This window comes from Beta vulgaris, chromosome 5, assembly GCF_026745355.1.
Source record: "Beta vulgaris subsp. vulgaris cultivar EL10 chromosome 5, EL10.2, whole genome shotgun sequence".
In the NCBI taxonomy this organism is placed as follows: Eukaryota; Viridiplantae; Streptophyta; class Magnoliopsida; order Caryophyllales; family Amaranthaceae; genus Beta; species Beta vulgaris.
The window spans coordinates 33,546,782-33,568,302 of record NC_079206.1 but is presented as its reverse complement, the minus strand read 5'-3'; the positions used below and the strand labels follow the sequence as shown (position 1 = coordinate 33,568,302).

Below are 21,521 nucleotides of genomic sequence, written 5' to 3'. Positions count from 1 at the left end.
CATTGTAAATTGTTTTCCATGAAAATCATTTTACACTGAAAATGTTTTATGCCCAACCAAACGGAGCATATATATCTTTAACTTGGGGTTTAAGTAAGCAACTTTTACTTCTGTTGCATTCTTTTTGTAATCAAAAGCGATGAATCATTTGGGGACAAAAGGAGAAATTAAAAAAAGTCTAGACAAGTTTGAGTACTTGATGCCAAAGCCAAAAATGTACTACTTTATGCTCAGGTCTAGATAATCGGTCCAGACAATTACAAATTGCACTCATTTGGTGCAAAAATTTTGATTTGTATAATATTTACAAGGATTCTCACCAGATTTTTTCCTAGTTGCTATATCTGTAATCTGTATACACTTTCTTAAACTGATCATGTTAACATTATATGCAAATTTATCAACATTAACAGCTCAATTTACCGTCAATGTAAAAACAAGAGCTATAAACAACGCAAGTAGGGGTGTTTGGATATCCACAAAGGAAGCAAAAGAAATAAAATGAGGACCTACAAGATGAACCGTTCCTGTCTGCTCATCCTTTACCTGAATGCTAGAAGAGCCTGCAAAACCCAATCGTACACCCCTTAGAGATTCACCAAAAGCACACTTTTTTCGGGTAGCTAGTAATTTAGCAAGTCTATATCAAAATCAAAAGCTCGACAATTAAAGTTAAACATCAGTCGTACACTGAAACAAAGTAGAGAATGTACATGCAACACATAATTTATACCATCCATTCGTACATTGAAGAAAATCTTTTTTTTTACGTCAAATGGGGATAAGTTAGCTTTATGTCCGCCAAACTACTTATCTTATAAGGAACGCATAAAATTACTCAAATTGGTGGATATAAAAGATAAACGAAAACCCCGAGACACATGGAGGCTCTGTTTAGTTAGGGAGGAAAAAAAATTCAATGTGATAATTTTCCAAGGGACAACACAATTTTATATTGATTTTCCATCCATTGGGTTCCTAGCTAGGAAAGTTGGAGCGTTGGAGATAAAATGACGAAGGAAAAGGGAGGAGACATAATGGATGGGAGGAGAGAAAGAGAGGTAAGAAATAACGAGAAAAAAAGCATTCCTTCCTTTATAGAATGAAATTATTTCCGTCATTTGGACAACTATTCTCTAAGTTAAGGGAAAGCTATTTTCCACCCTTTACAAACCAAAATAAAGGAAAATGGGAAAAGTATTTTCCAAGAAAATGTTTCTCCCACAAAGCACTATCGATAGTAGGGGTGGCAATGAGATGAGACAACTCGAGATCGACTCAGTCAAAACTCGGTCAAAGCTGTGAGTTGATTTGAGCAACTCAATACTCGAGTCGAAAACTCGTGAGAAGCTCGAATACCCAATTATCAATAGCGAAATACCTAAATTCAACATTTTTTTACCTTATTGTTGCTTTTCACATGAGACACTTGCAAGCTGCTCGAAATCTACTCGGTCAAAGCTCCGACAAGACTCAGTCAAAACTTGACTCGAGTGAGCTCGACTCAATTAAAACTCGACTCGAAATGCTAACGAGTCGAGCTAGCTCAAATTCGAACTCGACTCGCATCATTGCCACCCCTAGGCAATTCCCGTGCTGAGTACAAACCTTTTCAAGTCGAGAGTGCAACCCGTTGCGTGTAAGTGATATGGTAAGCTCAATTTGAAATTACAGCAATGTACTGGAGGTTAATTCCTTTAAAGCTCAGTAAATAGATTCCTTATAGTAAACATATGAAAATTGAGTGAATAGTTCTTCTACTTCAAATCATTAGTTTCTACTAAACCCAAAGTTCAATACCAACATACAGGAATCAATCAAATACCAACCGGGTACAGCATCCTCGGTGAAGAATTTAGATGGCAGGAAAGATGACATGACAAGGAGAGCAGATAAGGCCCTTATCTACACCATGTAATGCTCGGAGTACAGCTTTGCAGGAGGTTTTGATAAAGATCAGAAAATTAAGGTGTGTAACTACATGTATTCATAAAAACAAAACTAATAGAAGACTTTTGAAGATGTAGTTCAACCTACAGAAAGGCGAGCAGAGCTGCAGAGGGCACAATGTACCTTAAATCCGTAACCAAAATGAAAAAGCAAGGGACATCAAGTCATCACAGCAACCAAAAGCAACAGAGTAATCATTTCACAATATTCAAGCTAAACATGAAGTTAAAACCTAGACTGCAAAGCTCAGGGATTTAAAACTGATGGAATACTTAGCAGAATACCAAGAAATTTTTTAGGCAATTAAAAAAAAGGGTATCATACTCACAGTTATATTCTGTCCATCCAATGACCATGTTTTCCAGATCATATACAACTAGCTTATTAGAAAGCACTAGATCTGCACAGGCGAAGAGAAGACGAGACATAATCATACATCAAAGGTAGAAAATAGAAAAGTCTTATTAAATTCTATAATAAAGTCCAGGTACACCGTTCTACTACAAGAGCACATATGTGTATATATATATATATATATATATATATATATATATATATTAGAATATATCCTTTTCCTTATCTTAGCCTATGAGTAACTTTTGGTGGCACTCCAAATGGCCAATTACAACTTAAAACTAAAACATACGAAAACTGAAGCCACTAGTTAAAATAACACATTTTCTGAGCATGACTATGTTCATCCAAAAGAAAAGCTGTGGAGATTGAAAAGCATAGAGCCGTAGAACTTATGACTGTACAGAGAGCTAAATAACACATTTTCTGAGCACGATTATGTTCCTACATAACAAATTTGAGTTGGAACAGTTGCTTCTTGACCAAGAATTAGACTAAATAAATGTTTAGAGAGCTGCATGGGCATTTAGTGAGAATGACTTAGTAATGGTAAACATGGTTACAAGAACATACTAGCCTAAAACACAGTACTCCCTCTCTTCTTTTTTGTTCAACATACTATTCATATTCATCCATTCTTTTACGTTACTTACATTTCATTCTTTTAAAAGTATATTCATGTCTCTTTTTTGCTGCCCCTTGGCCCAAGCCCACTACTGGAACCCATTGATTATCCTTTAGTATTTAGCTCTCCTCCAAACAGTAGAAGTACCCAACATAGATGATTCCCCCTCCCTCTTTTACCTGGCTTTGTATCTACGCAAGTGTGTCAAACAAAAAATAAAACAGGTAGTAGCTCTTTAACTTCTTTCAGAACAAGGAATGGATATCTGCCTACATCAGCCAAAAACAATAACGAGATTTTTGACAAAACTCTAGATATCAAGAAATCAAAAGAAATGTTATGTTAAAGCAGAAGATGAATTTCTTGGCAACTAGGCCACGTTTAAAAAGGTTCCCAGAAAAATAGAAATGAAGGAGTCTGAAATTTTAGCAGGTCAAAATTAACATATCTCAGTGGAAATGTGCAAGCAGAGGACTATTTTAATAGTATAAAGCAACTATTCAAGTCCAATTAAAACAAACAACAATTCTTTTCTAAAAGGCCAATCACCAGAGAGCCGCATAAGGGCCATCTAGCACAGCTGAATAAATAGCAAAATAGTTAAGCTGCACAAATAGTAACTTCCAAATGCACAAGATGATTATTTGTCAGTACCTCCTAATAGAGTGAGATTCTTCTTGTCCCTGGACAGCATCCCACTATTTTGCCAGCCAACACACCACAAATCATCCTACATAATTTTGAGGTTAACAAAGCTATTAAAAAGAAGCAATTAAGGACAAAACGTAACTTAGCAATATAATTATAATCACTACAGTCGAACATGATTTAGACATAAATTTCTAAAGAGGAAGTCCTTGAAAGAGTACGGGACAGGTTCTCTCATTTGCATCTGTATGCATACGTTCATAGCTTCACATATAATCTGTCACTTGTGCGGAGTTGGCGAGCATCACTTGATTTCAGTTTATGAATTAGGGTTTCCCCCACAAATAAGGGCTTTTAATTAAGGTAGATTTGATAAAATATCATGCAATTGACAAAGGGTTTTTACTCGAAATTGATAAATTAAAGCTAAGGTAAGTTTATGAGTATTCTACTCTTCCCCCCCCCCCCCCCATGCGACTCTCTACCAAAAGTGGCCGGCTTGCCAGAGGTGGATTAAGGCGTGCACTTCTTAGCGCTGTTGTAGGTGACCTCGCCTTACTCTTGGGATGCGTTTTGGCCGTGCTGGATCCGTCTTACACCCTGACCGCTCCTTGGGCACACTTTTAAAACTACATATATGAAATTGCTTTAGTCAGCCTCTTATAATGGGCTGAGGATAGGAAATATACTATAACACAATTGTCCAGGGCTAAAGTTGAAAGAACTCAACTAAGGATCACAGCAGCCATGATTGCAAGACCAATGTAGAGACAGAGAAAGAGAAGAGGAATGATCAGCTTAGAATTTAGATTCATACTAGCTTGGCATCATTGTAAATTTTCATTTTTTGGTTTTAAGGATCAAGTATACTGTGTTTGGGTATCAGTAGTTCTTGAAAAAAATTAAAATAGCAATCAAATCCAGAAATGACATAAACTAGTCTTCCCAAATAAAAGTATCTTATTCAAAAGAGTGGAAACAAAAGACTCTCAAAGCTCAAAAGCCATTTGCATTAAGCTCAAGCTTGCTTCTTGCATGCCTTCCCCTCCAGAAGCACATACTGTAATGACAGGTGTGAATTTATTGGCAGCATGCTCGATCACCCGGGTGATTTTTATTATACTATTAAACTGGCCAGCAATTTTAGTTCTTCTATGTTTTCTCAGGAGTGAGTTCCTATTTGACATTTGTCCTCTGCCCTATATTCCTGGAGAGAGAAGGATGAAAACTGATACATACATGCACATGAGCCATTTCTTCCGCACCTTATACCACTTTGCTAACCTAGAATTTTTAATGAAGATTATTCTGGCAACCGAAGTAAGGTTTCTACATATTTTTGTGCTTGTTACTTGTCCAAATGTTTTAGAAGCTGCAAAAACACAATCAAGCAATGCTTCATGAAAGCATTAGTTTTATTTTAATTTTCGAATAGTGAAAAAGAAATACTTAATCATGAGATGGAGAAAAACTCACTTAGACGAAGCAATCGAACAAAAAGATGAAAGGTATAAGATAAACTAGTGCAATGAGCCCTCAACTCCTACTGATTATCTCCCAAAGAAGCCCCCAAAATGAGAACAGCATTTTAGAAAGAGGTAGGGAAAAGGAAAAATGAAAGCCATGTACAAAATCTGGCTCCAAATTAACCTCACTGAGGGAATATCAAGTTTGACTTCTGTCTCTGGTAACTGGGGTCCCTTAACATATGCTGTTAGGCGTTAGCTATCAAGTATCAATTTAAAGCTTCCACACCACAGTGGACACGTCCCATGTAGGACTTTTGGTGTCAGTGGAGAACACCCATCACACATCTTCAAATTGGATGGCTTTATATCATCGAGTAGCAATAACTCCAATAACGGGAATATCATTATTGTATTCCTTCACAATAAAGGGCTCAAGAGCTCATTTAGTTACCAGTTGTGTTACTTTAGCTATGAAACTTGGCAAGTCACATCAGACATATGTAGGTGTTCAAGTGCTAAACTTGGACATCTTAATTTTCATGTTCCTGGTCCAAAATGTTTCAGTGTTGAGTATTGGACACAAGTACATTGAGGTGAAATGATTGAGGCTAAAAACATAGGTCACTAAAGCATACACGCCAATTTTAGGCGTACCACAAATGATAGAAAAGGCAATGCCTATACATAATTGACTTGAAATATGTAGCTGTAGAATTCCAAAATCAGCATACGACACACGTAGGAAAAAGAATTCACATACGCCATATGGAAAATCAGACAGGCAAAGGAAACCCAATAGAACGATAGCATTGGAAAGAATCCATAATATAAAATGGTTACATATACTTACAACAGGGAAAAAATACTGATTAGGTTGAACTGTCATAGAGAGCCCACTGCCAAAATAAAATGTTACAGGTGGAAATCCATCGTCAACACTGAGAAAACCAAGAAAAAAGAAAACAGGAACATCAGTGAGCCACCAATATTATTTCACATTAAGTAGCATCAATACATCCCCCCCAAACACCCGTAACCCCCCCCCCCCAAAATAAATAAATAAAAAAAAAGAAAAGAAAGAGAGAACAGTTTCTCCTCCTGTTGTTTTCCTTTTGCCAATAAAACCAAACTTATGTTACTTTCGCCAGACCAATTAAATGAACCAAAAATGCAAAAAAAATCATAAAACCATCTTAGCTTCATGCGTCCAAAGGAAAAGATCACTCATACCCATGGAAAAGCAAAAGAGGCCCTATAAAAGAAACTTCCCCCTTCAAAATCCACTGCTCTGCACTCAGAAGTCAGAACACAGTAAGGTAATACTCCTGAGTCCTGCCCTATAAAGTTCACAAAATTTCTATTATTGTCCCAAAATGTGGATAGAATTGCTTTTTAATACTCTCTCCGTCCCAAAATATAGTGCTTGTTTCCTTTTGCACGGTCTCCAAGATGTAATTTGACCTTCAATATCTTCAAAATTCCGAATTGATAAAAAATATAAAAAGTTGATATTGTGAAAGTACACATTGAGACGAACCCAACAAGATCCCACATGAGTATGTTATTTTGTGTATATTAATGAGAATATTTGGTCAAAAAATTTAAAGTTTAAACTCAAGAGAGACAAACAAGCACTATATTATGGGACGGAGGGAGTACGATTTTGTTAGTTCAAAGTCAAACAGACATTACAAAACCTGAGTGTAAATTTAGAGTCGAACGGACAAAACTATGCAATTTAATCAAACAGATACTAAACAAACTAGTAATGCTAGATTGCGGCATATACGCATTGCACCTATACTTCTTAGTTTTATCCAAAAAAAAGTAAACTCTTAATCACAATCACATACTTAATAAAAAGCACCTAAACCCTTCATACAGGTAATATAAATTCTGTAGTAACAACATATAATTCTAGACCGTGAAGCAATTAACTCCTTAGACTATGACTCCTAACAAAAATAGAATACATCTTTTTTTCCACAATCCATACGTAAAATGCAATCCTTGAAAGACTAATACAATGCGAGCATCTTTAGCCACCCAACCACGGCACCTCACATAAAAATAACCGTATAGCCAATAAAACTAACCAATAACATCCGTGTAAAAATAGCTCAAAACTAATGTTATCTTTAATGTTGACCAAAGCCACCTAAATCCATCCTCTCAAAAAAAAAAAAAAAAAAAAGCCATCTAAACCCACATTACTTTAGCACATGCATAGATTTACATATATGAGCAATTAATATACCAGACGCAATAATTCTGTCTTTTTTGCATTTTCAAAGTGCCTAAAGCCTAATTCAATAAAAAGAGGAAATCTTGTGTATTTCTGAAAGTTTTTCCAAATCCTGGTCCATTCTACACCTATCCCCAAAACACTTTGAAGCATTATTCATCTTTGTGACATTTAGATCATATTCACCAGAACGAAACATATTTTCCTTCTCTAATTGAAGCATAAAGAAAATGAATACATCCATATGACAGAATAGCACCCAGTATCCAATTACAATAGGTCTAATTGTCATTATTTCTATACAAAATGCAAAACAGGATTGAGGAATTCCTCAGTCACCCCAGTGAGTTAGTTTTATGTTCAAAAAGTAGAACATACAGAAGGTGAAAACAGAGCCCTACTTGTGCTTCTTAAAGTCTAGCAAAGTTAAATCCTTAGTTCTGATTTCTCTGTGACCTGCCTTCGAGAACAGTATCCAATTTCATCATCACCGTGAAGTATAAAAGGCCCCCATGCACAAAGCAATGAAATGATCTGATCAGAGGAATTATACCTTTCAGTATACTTGAAGCATGTATATTGGTCTTGAACATTAACCAATTTCAAGTTAGGTTGCTGCGACAGTATCTGTTGAATTTATTGTCATATATATGAACATTAAACTTTAGTGCATAACATGAACTTAAATTAGCAGGCAGATAAGTACCTGGATAACTAGTGGCTCATAAACAACCTGAGGAAGATAAGCAAGGGTAGTACCAATATCGATTATGGCCCCTCTCTTGCCTCCTAACTCGTATAAATTTGATGGAAGATCCAATGAATAATTTCCAACTTTGACCCCAGTCATGTTTACATTGTAGTGCGGCCTAAAATTGTTTGTGAAAGAAAATAAGATAAGCACTTTACAACATAATAAAAATAAATGAAAGTATTAATTTTGTAATGCGTGCCTAAATTACATGAAGATTTAGAGACAAAATACAGTATTCAAGATCGAAACGGAAGAAGATGGTAAATTCACAGTTACCATCCTTCCCTCCTCTAGCAAGACATTTAAAACGAACAAAAAAACAAACAAACACACACCTCTCCAGACCCTCCCACTAACAAATGCATAGAAACATCGAAATTATGTATATAAGAGCTTAGTTACATGGACTCTTCAATTCACCTCAAGTACCCGTGTCGGGTGCCTGAGGTGGACACGGACACTTGGACACTTCATTTTGGGCCAAAATCATTGAAAACTTTCATAGAATAGCAAACTCGGACACTTGGACACAAACATGTGTCAGACATGGGTATACGAGTTGTGTCAGACATGGGCATACGAGTACAGGTCACATAGTATAAGAGTTCAGTGCACCACATTCCTCCCTCTCCCCAGCCTCCACACATGGTTGATGCAAATATGCACCACATTTGATATTTTACTTCATCTTATTGAAAAGGATTTGTCTTATGTTCAAAAAAAAATCTTATATGCAACAAAACTGAAGTATAGATGGCAATAGACAACAAAGTTACGCCAACAAGATCAAAATGATTTAGCAAACATTGCATTAGAGTAGCAAGACCAGATCTCTATAATGTACTCCCTCCTATCTTTAATGATTTTCCTACTTACCATTTTCACATTCCATGAAGTTCTTCATAATTTTGCTTTATTCCTAATTGCTATGTTATATGGACACGGGTACGAGTACGGGTACGGATCCGAGTATCCGAAACGGCAAGTCCAAAATTTTTGGATACGGGACACCGTCCAAAAGTTGGACATGGGTACAGGGATTTATATAAAATATTTATTTAATAATTAAATAGTTTTGAGATTTGCAAAAAGATAGATAGGAAAGTCAAAACTTAAAGTCCAAAGCTTTAAAATAAAGATAAAAAAAAAAGGAATAGCAATTAAGGAAAGAAAAGAAGAAAAAAATAAAAGAAAGAAACATGGTCACGTGAGATTACAAATAGAAAAAAGAAAAAAAAGCATTAACATAAATCACATAATGACCAGTACATCACAGTTGCATTGTGATATGAGGGTCCCCCTTCCTCCTTCTTAACTCATCTTAAAAAATAAAAAGAAAAAACAAATTACAGAGAGAGGAAGAGTTAAAATAGTGACTTTTGGTCTTTTACTCTATTTCATTCTGTTGGACACCCTCGCTGGAGAAATAGCCGGCAAGATGAGAATCGGCAATGGAGAACTCCGACAATCAGATGCGGGTTTACATCCCGAGCAAAAGCCGCAACATCCCAAGAAAAAATATAAAAGATTTAGCCTCCAATTAACAGATTAGGGTTTGGCAAACCCTAAATCGCAATTTTTAACGGTGTAATTCATCTCCTGTCTTCATAGATCTAGCCGTATTCGAGTGCCAATCGACGTATCCAACCCGTATTTCGTACCCGAATCTCTGTCGTGTCGTATCGACACCGGTACGAAAGCCATTTTGCCGTGTTTGACTATCATAGCCTAATTGCTATATACTTTATCTCTTTCTTACAACCATCCCCCTTGTTGGCCACACTTGATTCCAGTCTCACAACCACATTCTCACTCCCATCTACAAAAAAAAAATAAAATTGGACCAACTATTGAACTACCTCTCTTCGTAGCCTTGTTTTTGTTGCTTCTGGTAAATATGAAGATCCTTCGGGAATGGACGGAGTAACCTTCACAGATCTAAAAATCTGGCACGCAGGAAATGCTGCTGAAACTGAACTATGTTAACATCAACACAGTCTCAGCCATGTAGGAAAGGAGGGCTAGGGACAAAAATATGATCATGATTTGTAAGCTATCATGTACAACAGAAAACAAGACAAGTGTCACTTATAAGGTACCACTTCATTCTAGCAGTACAGCAGCCTCAAGTAAGAAACTCGAAAGTTTAACCCTTGGAGTGAACAAGCTCTATCCTTAGAAATCCGTTGTTTCTTTCAGAAAGCCATCTCAACCATCTTCATACTTCAGCCACCGGCCACCCATTACTTTTCTACATGCCTAAAAGTTCTGAAAGATGATAATCGCTCACTTGATGACTAAGGTAAGCTACTTTTACTAGGCAAGAAAAGTGTTACACATTGGGTATAGAGAGAGGGGTAATATGGAGAGCACGATATAATGAGGTTAGCTTGGAGAGAAAGCAAGTAAGTTAACTTTGTAAAAAGAAGAGATTAGTGAGAAGAAGGGTATGATGAAGATATTGTAGGGTGTATTAGAGTTAGCTATGGGAGTGTGTCAAATCACTCGAAAACTTGAATCTATCTTACATTTCCTATTGGTTTCCATATTATCAATCAAGTATCGGTTTCCAAATTATCAATCAAATATCAGTTTTTGTTCTAAATCTTCTAAAATATGACCCAACAATGTTCGTTCACCAGAAATAGTATTAGAGTGCTAATTTTCGAATTCTAAATAAAAACTCCAATGGAATTCACCAAAAATAGTGCAGCACGACAAATGTAAATGTGCTTCCATGAAGAGTTCACCTACATCACACACAAAAGACAAATTTCAGATTTCTCAGAAGAGCAGTGTACTGTGTATCCGACAAGAGCTTCAACTTTCCGAGTTTAATGGAAGAAATTATGATGATTGGATCCTTCAACTGGAAGATTAATTCTTTTTTATTTTCATGTAAATGGAGGAGCAAAGTTAAAGCTGTCGTAATAACACTTGACTGCAATGCCAACACTGGTTCAAATGTGAACACCGGCGGTGGCTGTTTTATGAGTGGCAATAGTTGAAGAATCAGGTGATGTGATGCTTTGGATCTTCATCAGCATCATCCTCGCAGGCACGACCAATTTTGGTGGGGGAAGAGAAAGTGGTGGGAAAAAAGAGGGAATTTGAACAACCATTGTTGACTTTCAAGCTTACAATCACATATAGATGAAGATAGATGAAGCCAGAGAGGAGCTTGAAGCCAATTCAGAAGGAGCTTGAAGTGGAAGACAACCTAGCGAATTCAGAGATGAAAGAGGAAGAAAGGGTGACAAATATGGAGAAAATTCAGTCCAAAGGTGCTTTGTTTTCTTTCGCTGGTAGTTGTATCGGTCGTGAACAGGCGGATGTTGCCGCCAAATTTAAAGGTCATGGTGGTTAAGGCAGCTCTGCAAATAGTAGCTCTGGCAGACTCTTGGATGGACGAAAGAGAAAAATATTTGAGGGGGAGGGGGGATGGTTCCCGTGGAGGCCAGGCTTTCTCACCAACAACACTCTAGGTGGTGGATCGGGTGGTGGAACACGTGATTTTGTTGACCACGATGGAAGAAGTGAAAGGAGAAGAGGAAGAGAAGACGGAGCTTATGTGGGGTCCGGCAAAGTTCAAGGTGGCATTATTGGAGAATTTCAGCTGGTGGTGCAGGTTGCAGGAGGTGGAGTGGTGAACGAAGTGGATGGAAATTGAGGGAAGGGAGCTACCAATGGAGGCCATTATATGTGGTGGAGAAGGAGACCACAACAGACTTATCAGACTTATCGAGTTTTTGCATACATTGGACCCTCTGTAGCCATGGAGAAAAAGGTCATTCTAGAAGCTCCTACTAGCCAGGGCAACTCAATAATTACCTAAGAAAGTTGTTCCCGGGTTGAGGGCCAGGTTTCAAAACCCACTTTCCTTACGGGCCAGGTTTCAAAACCCACTTTCCTTACTCCGCATTCTATCAATCAACCCCGGAATATTAACATCCCTCCAAAATTTCATTTTTCCGCAATTACTGAGGCAAGGCCCACATCTAGGACAACCCACTTAAATCCAAGCTCCTTCTCTTTAAACCCATCCAACGTACGTCGTACCCAAGCTCTCACACCTCCTCCCATGTTGATGTTTTCCAGCCCCATCCAAGCTTTCACACCAAATTGCGTGTCATTTCCCTTTTCCCTCCGACCAGCAATCTTAAGAAACCAAACTAAACAACAATCATTTTACTCAAACGAAAAAAAATCATGGATGTCGTGATCGCGGAAGCGGCTTGTATCAGATGTATGGAATGGATCGCGGCGTGATAATTGATAAAATTCACATAGAAGGGATTTAACATCATATTTTGCAAATTTATAGTTTAAGAAGTATTTCTTCATCATAGATTATGAAACAACTCATATACATCCAAACTTAAATGCCCAAACTAATTTATTCTCCCTTCTTGAGTGTGCATTTTGCTTTTCTTACGATTATGCTTTTTCTTTCGTCAATTCTGTCAAAAGAATGGACGTAACGGAGACAAGAATGCTCTAACACGGTGAATCAATGTAACGTGATGGACGACGCGGCGAGATGAACATGATTTTTGTCACAACATTCTATAACGGGATTTCTGAGAACGACAACTTCCAAATATGATACAGAATCGTTACATACCGGAACGACCGAATTTTAATTCCGTGATTTGACCCATAATCCAAGACCCTTCGAGAACCAGTTTCAAATGTTTTAACACAAGTTTGAGTCCACAACTGTCACGCCAACAATCACGCAAGAGGAGCTTGAATGTCTAAGGGAACATAGTTGTGAAGCTTACAGTGATAGATCACTAAAGGTTGAGGACAAGGTGGAATTTTAGTCGGCCGGTAGTGTTGTTCAATGGGTATAAAGGGAGGGGTAATGTGGGAAGCGCAATATAATTAGGTTAGCTTGGAGAGAAAGCAAGCAAGCTACCTCTAAAAGTAAAAGATATTGGTGAGAAGGGTATGATGAAGCTACGAACTAATATATGTTGTAGGGGAATTCCAGGATATAGCTTTATAAGTTAGTATCGTTATCTAAGGGAATAAGTTAAAGGCCTAGTCAGGGAAGAAGTGCTCGTAGCTTCATATATTAGTTCGTAGCGCAATATAATTAGGTTAGCTTGGGCGTCAAGTCACTCCAAACTAGATAAACTATCTTACATTTTCTGTTGAATTTCCATATAATCAATCATATATTAGTTTTAGTTCTTAATCTTCTTCTTTACTCAGCCCCAACAACATTAGTTAATTACAAAAAGCTCACACATCCTAATGCTTAGTTCCCATGCATCACGGGTACTTCTTCTAGGTCACGTACTCGTACGTGTACTCTATACAATACATATCTTGTATGGGTGCGTTTACGCATTTCTAAATTTTAAAATATCCTCGTTTTCCGTCCCCGAATCTGAATGCAACCTAGGTGCATGATTCCCTATTCAAGAGCTTCAGAAATCTGTGGCAGCTCATTCCCATGGAGCAGGAAGATGACACTATACATAACATTAAAGATGCTACATTGTTGTACCTCTAAGGTCCTTCCCCCCTCCACCCCCCTTCACTCTCTCTCTTGAAATGAAACCTTACACCCAAAAGTAAATTCTGCGCCTCATAAATATATGGGAATAAAAACATGCACATTACTTTTGTGGAACCATTAGTGAAGCAACAAATAGATTTTGGTCTGCTCAAAATTACATTTAGCCATACAGCTCAGAGTGCAGACCACGGAATTAAAACTCTCCCGTTCCGTTACAGAACGGCCGTTCTGTAACGGATTTTGGATTTGCCGTTCCGCGAAATCCCGTTACGGAACGCCATAATAAAATTCACATACTTCTCGCCGCGTTGTCCGTTCCGTAACGCGAACTCGCCGCGTTAGAACGCTTTTATCCCCGTTACATCCGTTTTTTTCAAACATTGGCCAAATTCTTTCTATGATTTAATTATATAGTTGATGAAACATGATATTCTATTAGATTTGATTATATTATGTTGTAATAATGCTACATAAACTAAAAATGCAAATAAAGTTGAAACATATTATGTGAATTTTTTTAAAAAATTCACGCTGCGTCGGCCGCGAAACGTTCTATTTGCCCGTTACAAGCTGTTCCCGCGAAAACGTGACCGTTCCCGCGAACGCGACCGCGACCGCGTTTTTTTTCCCTGGTGCAGACAGCACTCTGGATTCTCAAGAAACATATGGCCTGCCATGAAACATTTAGTTATCCAGATATATCATGAAACTTTATCAAAAATTCAGCAGCAACATTAAGGAGGCCGGAAACTTCCTTTCTTTCAACTTCTCAATGCTTGATATTAGAAAACCAAAGGTTAACAGCACCCATTTCTATCCGTCCTTGATAAGTGACAATGAAATAATAAAATAGGTCGACCAAGTATGGCTGCCATTATCATCAAAACGTAGGTTGAGACTGCTAGAGGACATAATAATTTAAGCTTAGCCTTAAAGTTCAAGGTGGAAAAGCATATTATAGGATTCGTCAATGTCCTTCAGGTAAGGTAATGTACAAGAAAATTTTAGCCCATGGTGATGTAAGGCGGGGAAATGATGGACAGTATTACAACTTATAGATGCCTGAAACTTCTTATAGGGATTGGAAGACCACTATGATCACTTTGTTGTTTAAAAGAGCACTTATCCTTCAATTTTTACATTCTACTCTTTTAAATAATCCTCCCTTAAAAATGACCAAAAAGCATATTCGTTTTAGCACTGTAATAGACATGTAGTGAAGAAAAACTGAGAAGTATGACACTTCCAATGAAGCATATTATTGTTGCTGATGAAGAATGATCCCCTGCCAACCCATATCCCCCCCCCCCCCAAAAAAAAAAAACTCAATCATGGCAGCGAGGAAACTTTTACAATATGGCAGAACCAGCCACTACAAAAGGTCTTTTATCTTTTGGGTAAGAAGACCTGCTTGCACACTAGCCTAATTTCCTTAGTTATTAGTTCAAATGCACTAATTCTATAATATTCTCTATTTTTCACTCTCATGACCATCAAACATATCCACAGCACCATTAACTTCCTTTCGAGGAGGAAAGACAATGGCAAAGAAATTAAAAAGGCAACCTGTACTTCTTTATACTTGAAATGACGTTCCTAATGCTCAAGTTTCGAAAAAAAAAAAAAAGAGGAAAGCTCTCCAATAACCCATGCAAATATTACCTCATTTTCACATCCACCAAGAGACACTATTCCTGGATCTCCTCATATATTCTAAAACCATCCAAAGTATCACTACAAAGATAATTGAAGCTCTAGTTTCACCTTGTTTTCAATTTCTCCACAAAGTATCTTTCAGTAGCAGGTCAACCATTGAAGGGTATAAATAATCCAATGCATGCCATCGAGAAGATCCACAGCTATTCTCTTTATAATTGAAGCCCTAGTTTCACCTTGTTTTCAATTTCTCCACAAAGTATCTTTCAGTAGCAGGTCAATTACTGAAGGGTATAACTAATCCAATGCATGCCATCCAAAAGATCCACAGCTTTAACTACAGCCTACAAAGTACAAACCTGGGAGATTGTAAAAGCAGATTAGCAAGTACGAAGTATCTACTGTCCTAAACAACCACATTCTCTCATCCTGTTCAAGTCTGAATATGGCCCAACAGGCGCCTGCCTCCTGCAAATCAGTCCTAGCCAATATAGGCTTATAGAAAATTAAAAAGGGCATGGGTCCACGAAATTCTTCACAATTAAGTCATAATGCAGGCTTCTAAAACTACCCATACCATTCACATGTCGATACAAGAACTAGAAGTAGCAAGTGCAACTGCCAAACAGAACAAAGATTTATGAACATAACAAAGTACACTTAAATCTACAAGAAAGTTTGCAAATAGACATGGAAGAACTCTAATATAGATAGTAAGAACTACATACTCATTCTGCAGCAATGGAGTTGTGTTAACCCTCGGCTTCACAATAGTCCCGATAGCAAAAATGCCGCCGCCATTTACACCATCTAAACAGTGGGCAAACATCTTTTTAACTTGTCCTGATGATGCCAGTTGTGAGATTACAGATGAATTCGACTTCCCAAACCCAAGAATACCATCAAGGGATTCATCAGAGTTTGGTGAACCTCGGTCCACATATTGCCCAGCACTACACCTGTAAACAGATGAATCATAACTAATCTCAACCACCTAATTGATACGTTAAATGCAGGCACTCTTTGTTATTCAATAGAAGCTCTTATCTGGTCAAAGAAGAGAGCATAGCCATGGAACAAATACTGCAACATAATTAATATATACTCCCTCCGTTTTTTGTTAATTGTTACACTTCAATTTAGGGGAGAATCCAAGGAAATTTTGCAAAAAGCAAGAAAGAAGTACAACCAAAGAATATTTGATTTTGGGAAATGTAAAAGAAACATAAATTTATTGTAGGAGAGAGAAAAATAAGGTAGGTGGGAAGGTTTTGGGTGAATTACTAAAATGAGTGGTGGGGTATATGAGGTAGAAAAGTGTAAAAAGTTGATGCGATAGGTTATCATATAAGGAAAAAGTGAAAGTGGAACAATTAAATAAAAACAGCCAAAATAGGAAAGTGTAACAGTAGTACATGTCAAATCCACAGACGACCACTTGCTAGAAAAGAACACGGAAAATCTGACATGAAGACAGTGAGAATCATAAACAACAAATACGATGCATCAACTAGCTATTTCTCGTCAAGAGGGAAAATAGGTGGTCTCAGTTTGCATTGTACTATTTTGGTAGATTCATAATCTCCCAATCACGAAGTAAACTGCAAAGCTCTTGTGATCTCACTCATGATACAATTACTAAAGAATTCTGATTGTATCAATGTAAATTTATTCTCTATAAGTCAAAATATGCAGGCAGGTCAGTAAAGAATAAAGATCATTTAATGATGAAAGATAAGAAATTTAGCACATAAGGGTTCCCTATACAGCAGTTTGGTTTCCATTTGCAATGAACCAACTGCATTTCCATGCCCTTTCACTTAAAAGAACCCATATTTTTAGAAATATCATGATATAAAATCCTAGAGCCTAACATCATATACCCTTCAAAACATTCCTCAATGAAATAAGACTGATTTTAGGATGGACAAGCCTGCTACTAAGAACAATGCTTCAACAGATAGAGAAGAAAGAATTGAGCCACTTGATATACCCTCAAAAAAAATCACAATACAGAGGAACTAAGGGATCAATTCTCTAGCACTACTCCTATGTGGTTCATATAGCAAAGAAACCTCTTAATTTGTCAAACTGGAGAGATGGCATTGTCAAGTCATGTTGTCCTTAAACAACCTTCCAGTTGACTATTTCAAACATATCATCACTACATAATCTTCTAGTATCTAGCCTATTCAGATCTAATCAATCTAGAATTCAATCAGAGTACAAATTTCTATTTATCACTTAAATCAAATTTGACACACAGGAAAAGAGAAGTTAAAATGTCATATTGACAGCATAATGGAATTATAATTTTTAGCCAATGGGTACATGCAAATATGCAATTGCCAGAAAATCGATCTATAACTCACCCAAAACTGATACTACCGTTCGCAGTTGTAGTCTGAAGATCACCTGAGACTTGATCATAGTGCACAATATCCTGCATGAAGTATCCAGTACTAGAACTCCCATCCCCATAAAACTCAGCAAATGAACACGATTCATTGGCCTTGCAAACTTGAAATGGACCACCATTTACTTCTAAACAGAATGGTTCATCACAAGAGACATTTTGAGCAGTTAAGGAGTCCTTCGGATCATAGAGTGTGAGTTCTATCTGCCAGGAGAAATCAGCATCCCATAACACAAGTTAGTTTTGCTCAGATTATGATTACAAGTGCATAAAAAGTTTCCTTATTGAGACCGTTTCCAAGTCCTACTTTAATGAGCAAAAACTGTGGCACTAGTATGGACATTTATCATTTAACATGTTGATATTAGTTAGACCTTCAAATTCGCCACACCTAGCCTGAGATGTTGCATCTTAAGTTTAGAGACAGACTTCGCAATCATGAAAGTATTTTAGGCTCTAAATTTGTAAATCTATCATGATATCATTAGTTAGTTTTGCTTAAATAATATGCCTAAATGGCCACACATGTGCTGATTCGATCAAAGAAGCTCAATGCTATATAACCTGCTCTCTCTTTTCATTCCTAATTACCCTTTTTCCCTCTATCCGCACATAAAACCCTTTAAAACTCAGGCAAATTACGCTTATGGAAGTTCTAGTTTAAACAGACCCTAATTATAGAATTATAGGCACCCATTAGACCTTTTCTGCAAAACTTGAAAACAAACTTCTTTTTTTTAAAGGGTCGGGATAAGCTAGTTATTCATCCTCACAGGGAATAGCCTCATACAAAACCCAGATCAGACACCCCCCATAACAAAAACAAATTTTATTTCAGGAAAAATTAAATTGAAAAGACAGAATTTTTCCCATGGCAACAGCAGGTAACATTTTTATCAAATAAAAAGCCATATCACGGTGAATAACCATGTTGCATAATCTATGACCTTTTAAAACAGCTAAGATAGAATGATCTACTGTTTTCAATAAGATGGTGACAGTCTATATTTCACTAAGATATGGATAGGAGCCAAGAAATTTATGTTCTAGGTCAAAACTCAAATAAAGAAAGGCAATAAATCATAAAATTATGACTGACAGGATGGGCCTTACACCATGATAGCCTCTTCTAGGACACTCTGTACATTCAATGCAATTAACCCACGTGATATCGCTCCCTGTATCCACTTGCACATAAAAACTCTTTGGAGGTGTCCCAATACCCAATTTTGCATAATACAACCTGCAAAATAAGGGCAAGAAAATTACTTAATCAACGAAGGTCACATCATAGTTAAAAACAGCAATTAAAGAACATGAAATGGCTTGCCTAAGAAGAGATCAGCTACAAAAAATAACCAATTGTACAAAATAACAAAACCCATCAGATTGCAGACTCCTCAAAACACATCACTAAAGAACAAAAGGACAGCCAAGTAGCCAACAAAACAAAGCAAAATCCCTTGATCCAGTAAAACCCAGCTGAAAACCGAAACAAGAGAACAATCTTCCCACCAGGCCACTTTGGGCCTTATCAACTGAAAACCAAAACAATAGAAAAATGTTGCAATATAGACTGAGTGCACTTAGTAAACAAGAAGTCGAAGTTTCAACCTCGGCCCCTCATATTTTTTTGACCAAGATCTCCCACTGATTATAACAAACCCATTTCACCTAAAACACCCAACAATCTGAATTTGAATAAAAACCACAGCTTCATAGGCAAGAGAACAGCCAGAAAAGTAAAGTCAAAAAGAAATTTTATTGAGAAACTGCTAATCAAGTAAAAGAAAAATCAAAATCAATCAAAAAGCACAAAATTAACAAGTACCCACCAAAAAAAAAGCAATCAAAAAGCACAAAATTTAACAAGTACCCACCAAAAAAAATAATCAATCAAAAAGCACAAAATTAACAGGTACCCACCAAAAAAATAATCAATCAAAAACCACAAAATTAACAAGTACCTACCAAAAAAATCAATCAAAAACCACAAAATTAACAAAGTACCCAGTAAAAAAAAAAAATTCAAGAATTGCAGCCAAAACCTTAAACAAAAAGAGAGAGAAATGAAATAAAAGGGATATAAAACAGACCCAGAGGAGTCAGGACGGCCAGTACCACCCAAAGGAAGGTCAAGATTGGAAAGCATTTGAAGGCGATTAGTGTCATGGAGTTTAAGGGAATTGAGGGACCGATTCGTGCCTGCATATCTGAACTTCAAACTGAAAATTGCACTTGAAGATACAGTTGAAGTACAAAAGATTAATACAATGGATGCTATAATTAATTTTTGAGAGAAAGAGATGTTGTTTTTCCACATGATCATCGTTGTCATTTGATGAATGTGTAGTAAGATTGAGTAATTGGTAGGGGAGACAGAGGGTTTGCTTAATGGTATTACTCTTCTGTGTTCAGTAATTTTTTTTTTTTCTTTCCTTTTCTTTTTTACCAAAGCGTGGAAGGTGGTCTAAAGACCACCTTCCTCTACGTGGTCTTGCTCCAAAGCACGACCTTGAATATCAAACGTAATTTGAAGGAAGGGAAATAAATTAAAAAAAAAGGAAATAATTTTTTTTTTTAAAAAAAAGTCAAAATGATAGAACTTCCCAAAAATTCCGGATGAAATTCCCCAAGAATTGCGCTAGATGGCGTGGAATTTATGAGAAAAGGAGATAAAGAAAAAAAAACAAAATGGTTAATTTGCGCTGATAACTACCCACGCAAGAATTGCGGATTGTTCTTGTAAACTTTTTTTTAACAAAAAAAAAAATAAACTACTATTATTTATTAGTTTTTGTTTTTGCAAATATTGATATCTTTTATTTTAGTTTGACGTATTATTGACACTAAATTTACGAAGTACTGGATTAACTCATTCTGCAAAAAAAATAAATTACATCAATAATGGTTGATTGTGAATTTCGAGATGATTCAGATTGTCTTTTTTTTTTCTCAATTACATATGCAAATGTTCTTTACTTCTTTTGATGGTGTTCTTTGTTTGATACTTTCATGTTTTATTCATGTTTATCTCTGTTTTGTTTTGATTTTTTATATAGTTTTTTGTATCTCAGGTATTATGTGTTTATGTTCTTTTATAATTAATACGATGTTATTTCTTAGGTATCTTCATGTTCTTTCATGTTTTTATTCATCTTTATTTGTGATTTTTAATAAAAAAAAATTTGAATCTCAAGTATTATATACACATGTCTTTTGCAATTAGTATGTTGTTCTTTGTTTTATACCTTAACTAGTGTGTGGCCCGGGCTATGCCCCGGAGGTTACTGTTAACATTTTTGTATGGTTTAACTTTTGTGTTTATCATTTGTAATACCATGTAGTTAGTAAGTTGCTCTATGCACAAATAATCTTGACCAAAATTCATTGTCATTCTTACTTTTGAGACAGTGGAAATATGTCAAGTTTTTGTTAAACCAATACTGAAAACATCATTAAGTTGGTAGTTTGTCTCAAATGTCCTTTGGCAAATCAATTCAGTTGTCTCACTCCTTGTGCTGAGCTTTACCCTGAATGCAAATTGTTTTCCAATACAAATTCCTAGTCGGTCTTTCACCTTCTCATTGCCATTTTCCTGCCAATCAAGAAACTCACTAAGTTAACAACCAACTTCTTAAAAAATTCTATATTACTCAATTACATAGACATGTCAATTAGGCTATAAATCATGGTTGTTAATCAAAAAGTGTGTAGAATATGGAACTTTAAGATTTGGCCATGTACATAATATAAGTTTCTTAAGAAGTAATAAAAAAACCAAAAAAGGTTTATGGTGCCAAATTTAGTCCATAACAGGTAGTTAAATTTTGTTATAAGTACTTTTTCCTATTTTAGCATTTAGCTTTACTCT

General features: G+C 36.4%; 1 protein-coding gene across 2 annotated transcripts; it reads right to left on the bottom strand.

Annotated features, from left to right (window-relative positions):
- Positions 1–193: 193 nt before the first annotated feature.
- LOC104893772 (aspartic proteinase 36) lies at positions 194–20,121 on the bottom strand. 2 transcript variants are annotated; one of them, XM_010679909.4, is made up of 10 exons: positions 19,744–20,117; positions 18,761–18,890; positions 17,604–17,851; positions 15,960–16,190; positions 7,998–8,160; positions 7,845–7,918; positions 5,897–5,984; positions 3,584–3,659; positions 2,279–2,350; positions 194–563 (listed from the first exon to the last, which is right to left on the bottom strand). In XM_010679909.4, the coding sequence occupies exons 1-10, from the start codon at positions 19,983–19,985 to the stop codon at positions 415–417; spliced, it is 1,473 nt and encodes a 490-aa protein (XP_010678211.1). In that variant the 5' UTR covers positions 19,986–20,117; the 3' UTR covers positions 194–414. The 2 variants fall into 2 exon arrangements, with proteins under 2 accessions (XP_010678211.1, XP_048500545.1); XM_048644588.2 differs by lacking the exons at positions 194–563; positions 2,279–2,350; positions 3,584–3,659 and adding an exon at positions 4,052–4,206 and having other exon boundaries at positions 19,744–20,121.
- Positions 20,122–21,521: the final 1,400 nt, after the last annotated feature.

Excerpts from the sequence above, each read along its gene's own strand:
- LOC104893772 (XM_010679909.4), bottom strand. The coding sequence starts at position 19,985 with ATGACAACGATGATCATGTGGAAAAACAACATCTCTTTCTCTCAAAAA. Across the intron at positions 16,191-17,603 it reads AACGGTAGTATCAGTTTTGG|GTGTAGTGCTGGGCAATATG; the intron begins GTGAGTTATAGA and ends ATCTGTTTACAG. Across the intron at positions 3,660-5,896 it reads ATCAGTATTTTTTCCCTGTT|GATGATTTGTGGTGTGTTGG; the intron begins GTAAGTATATGT and ends AAAATTATGTAG.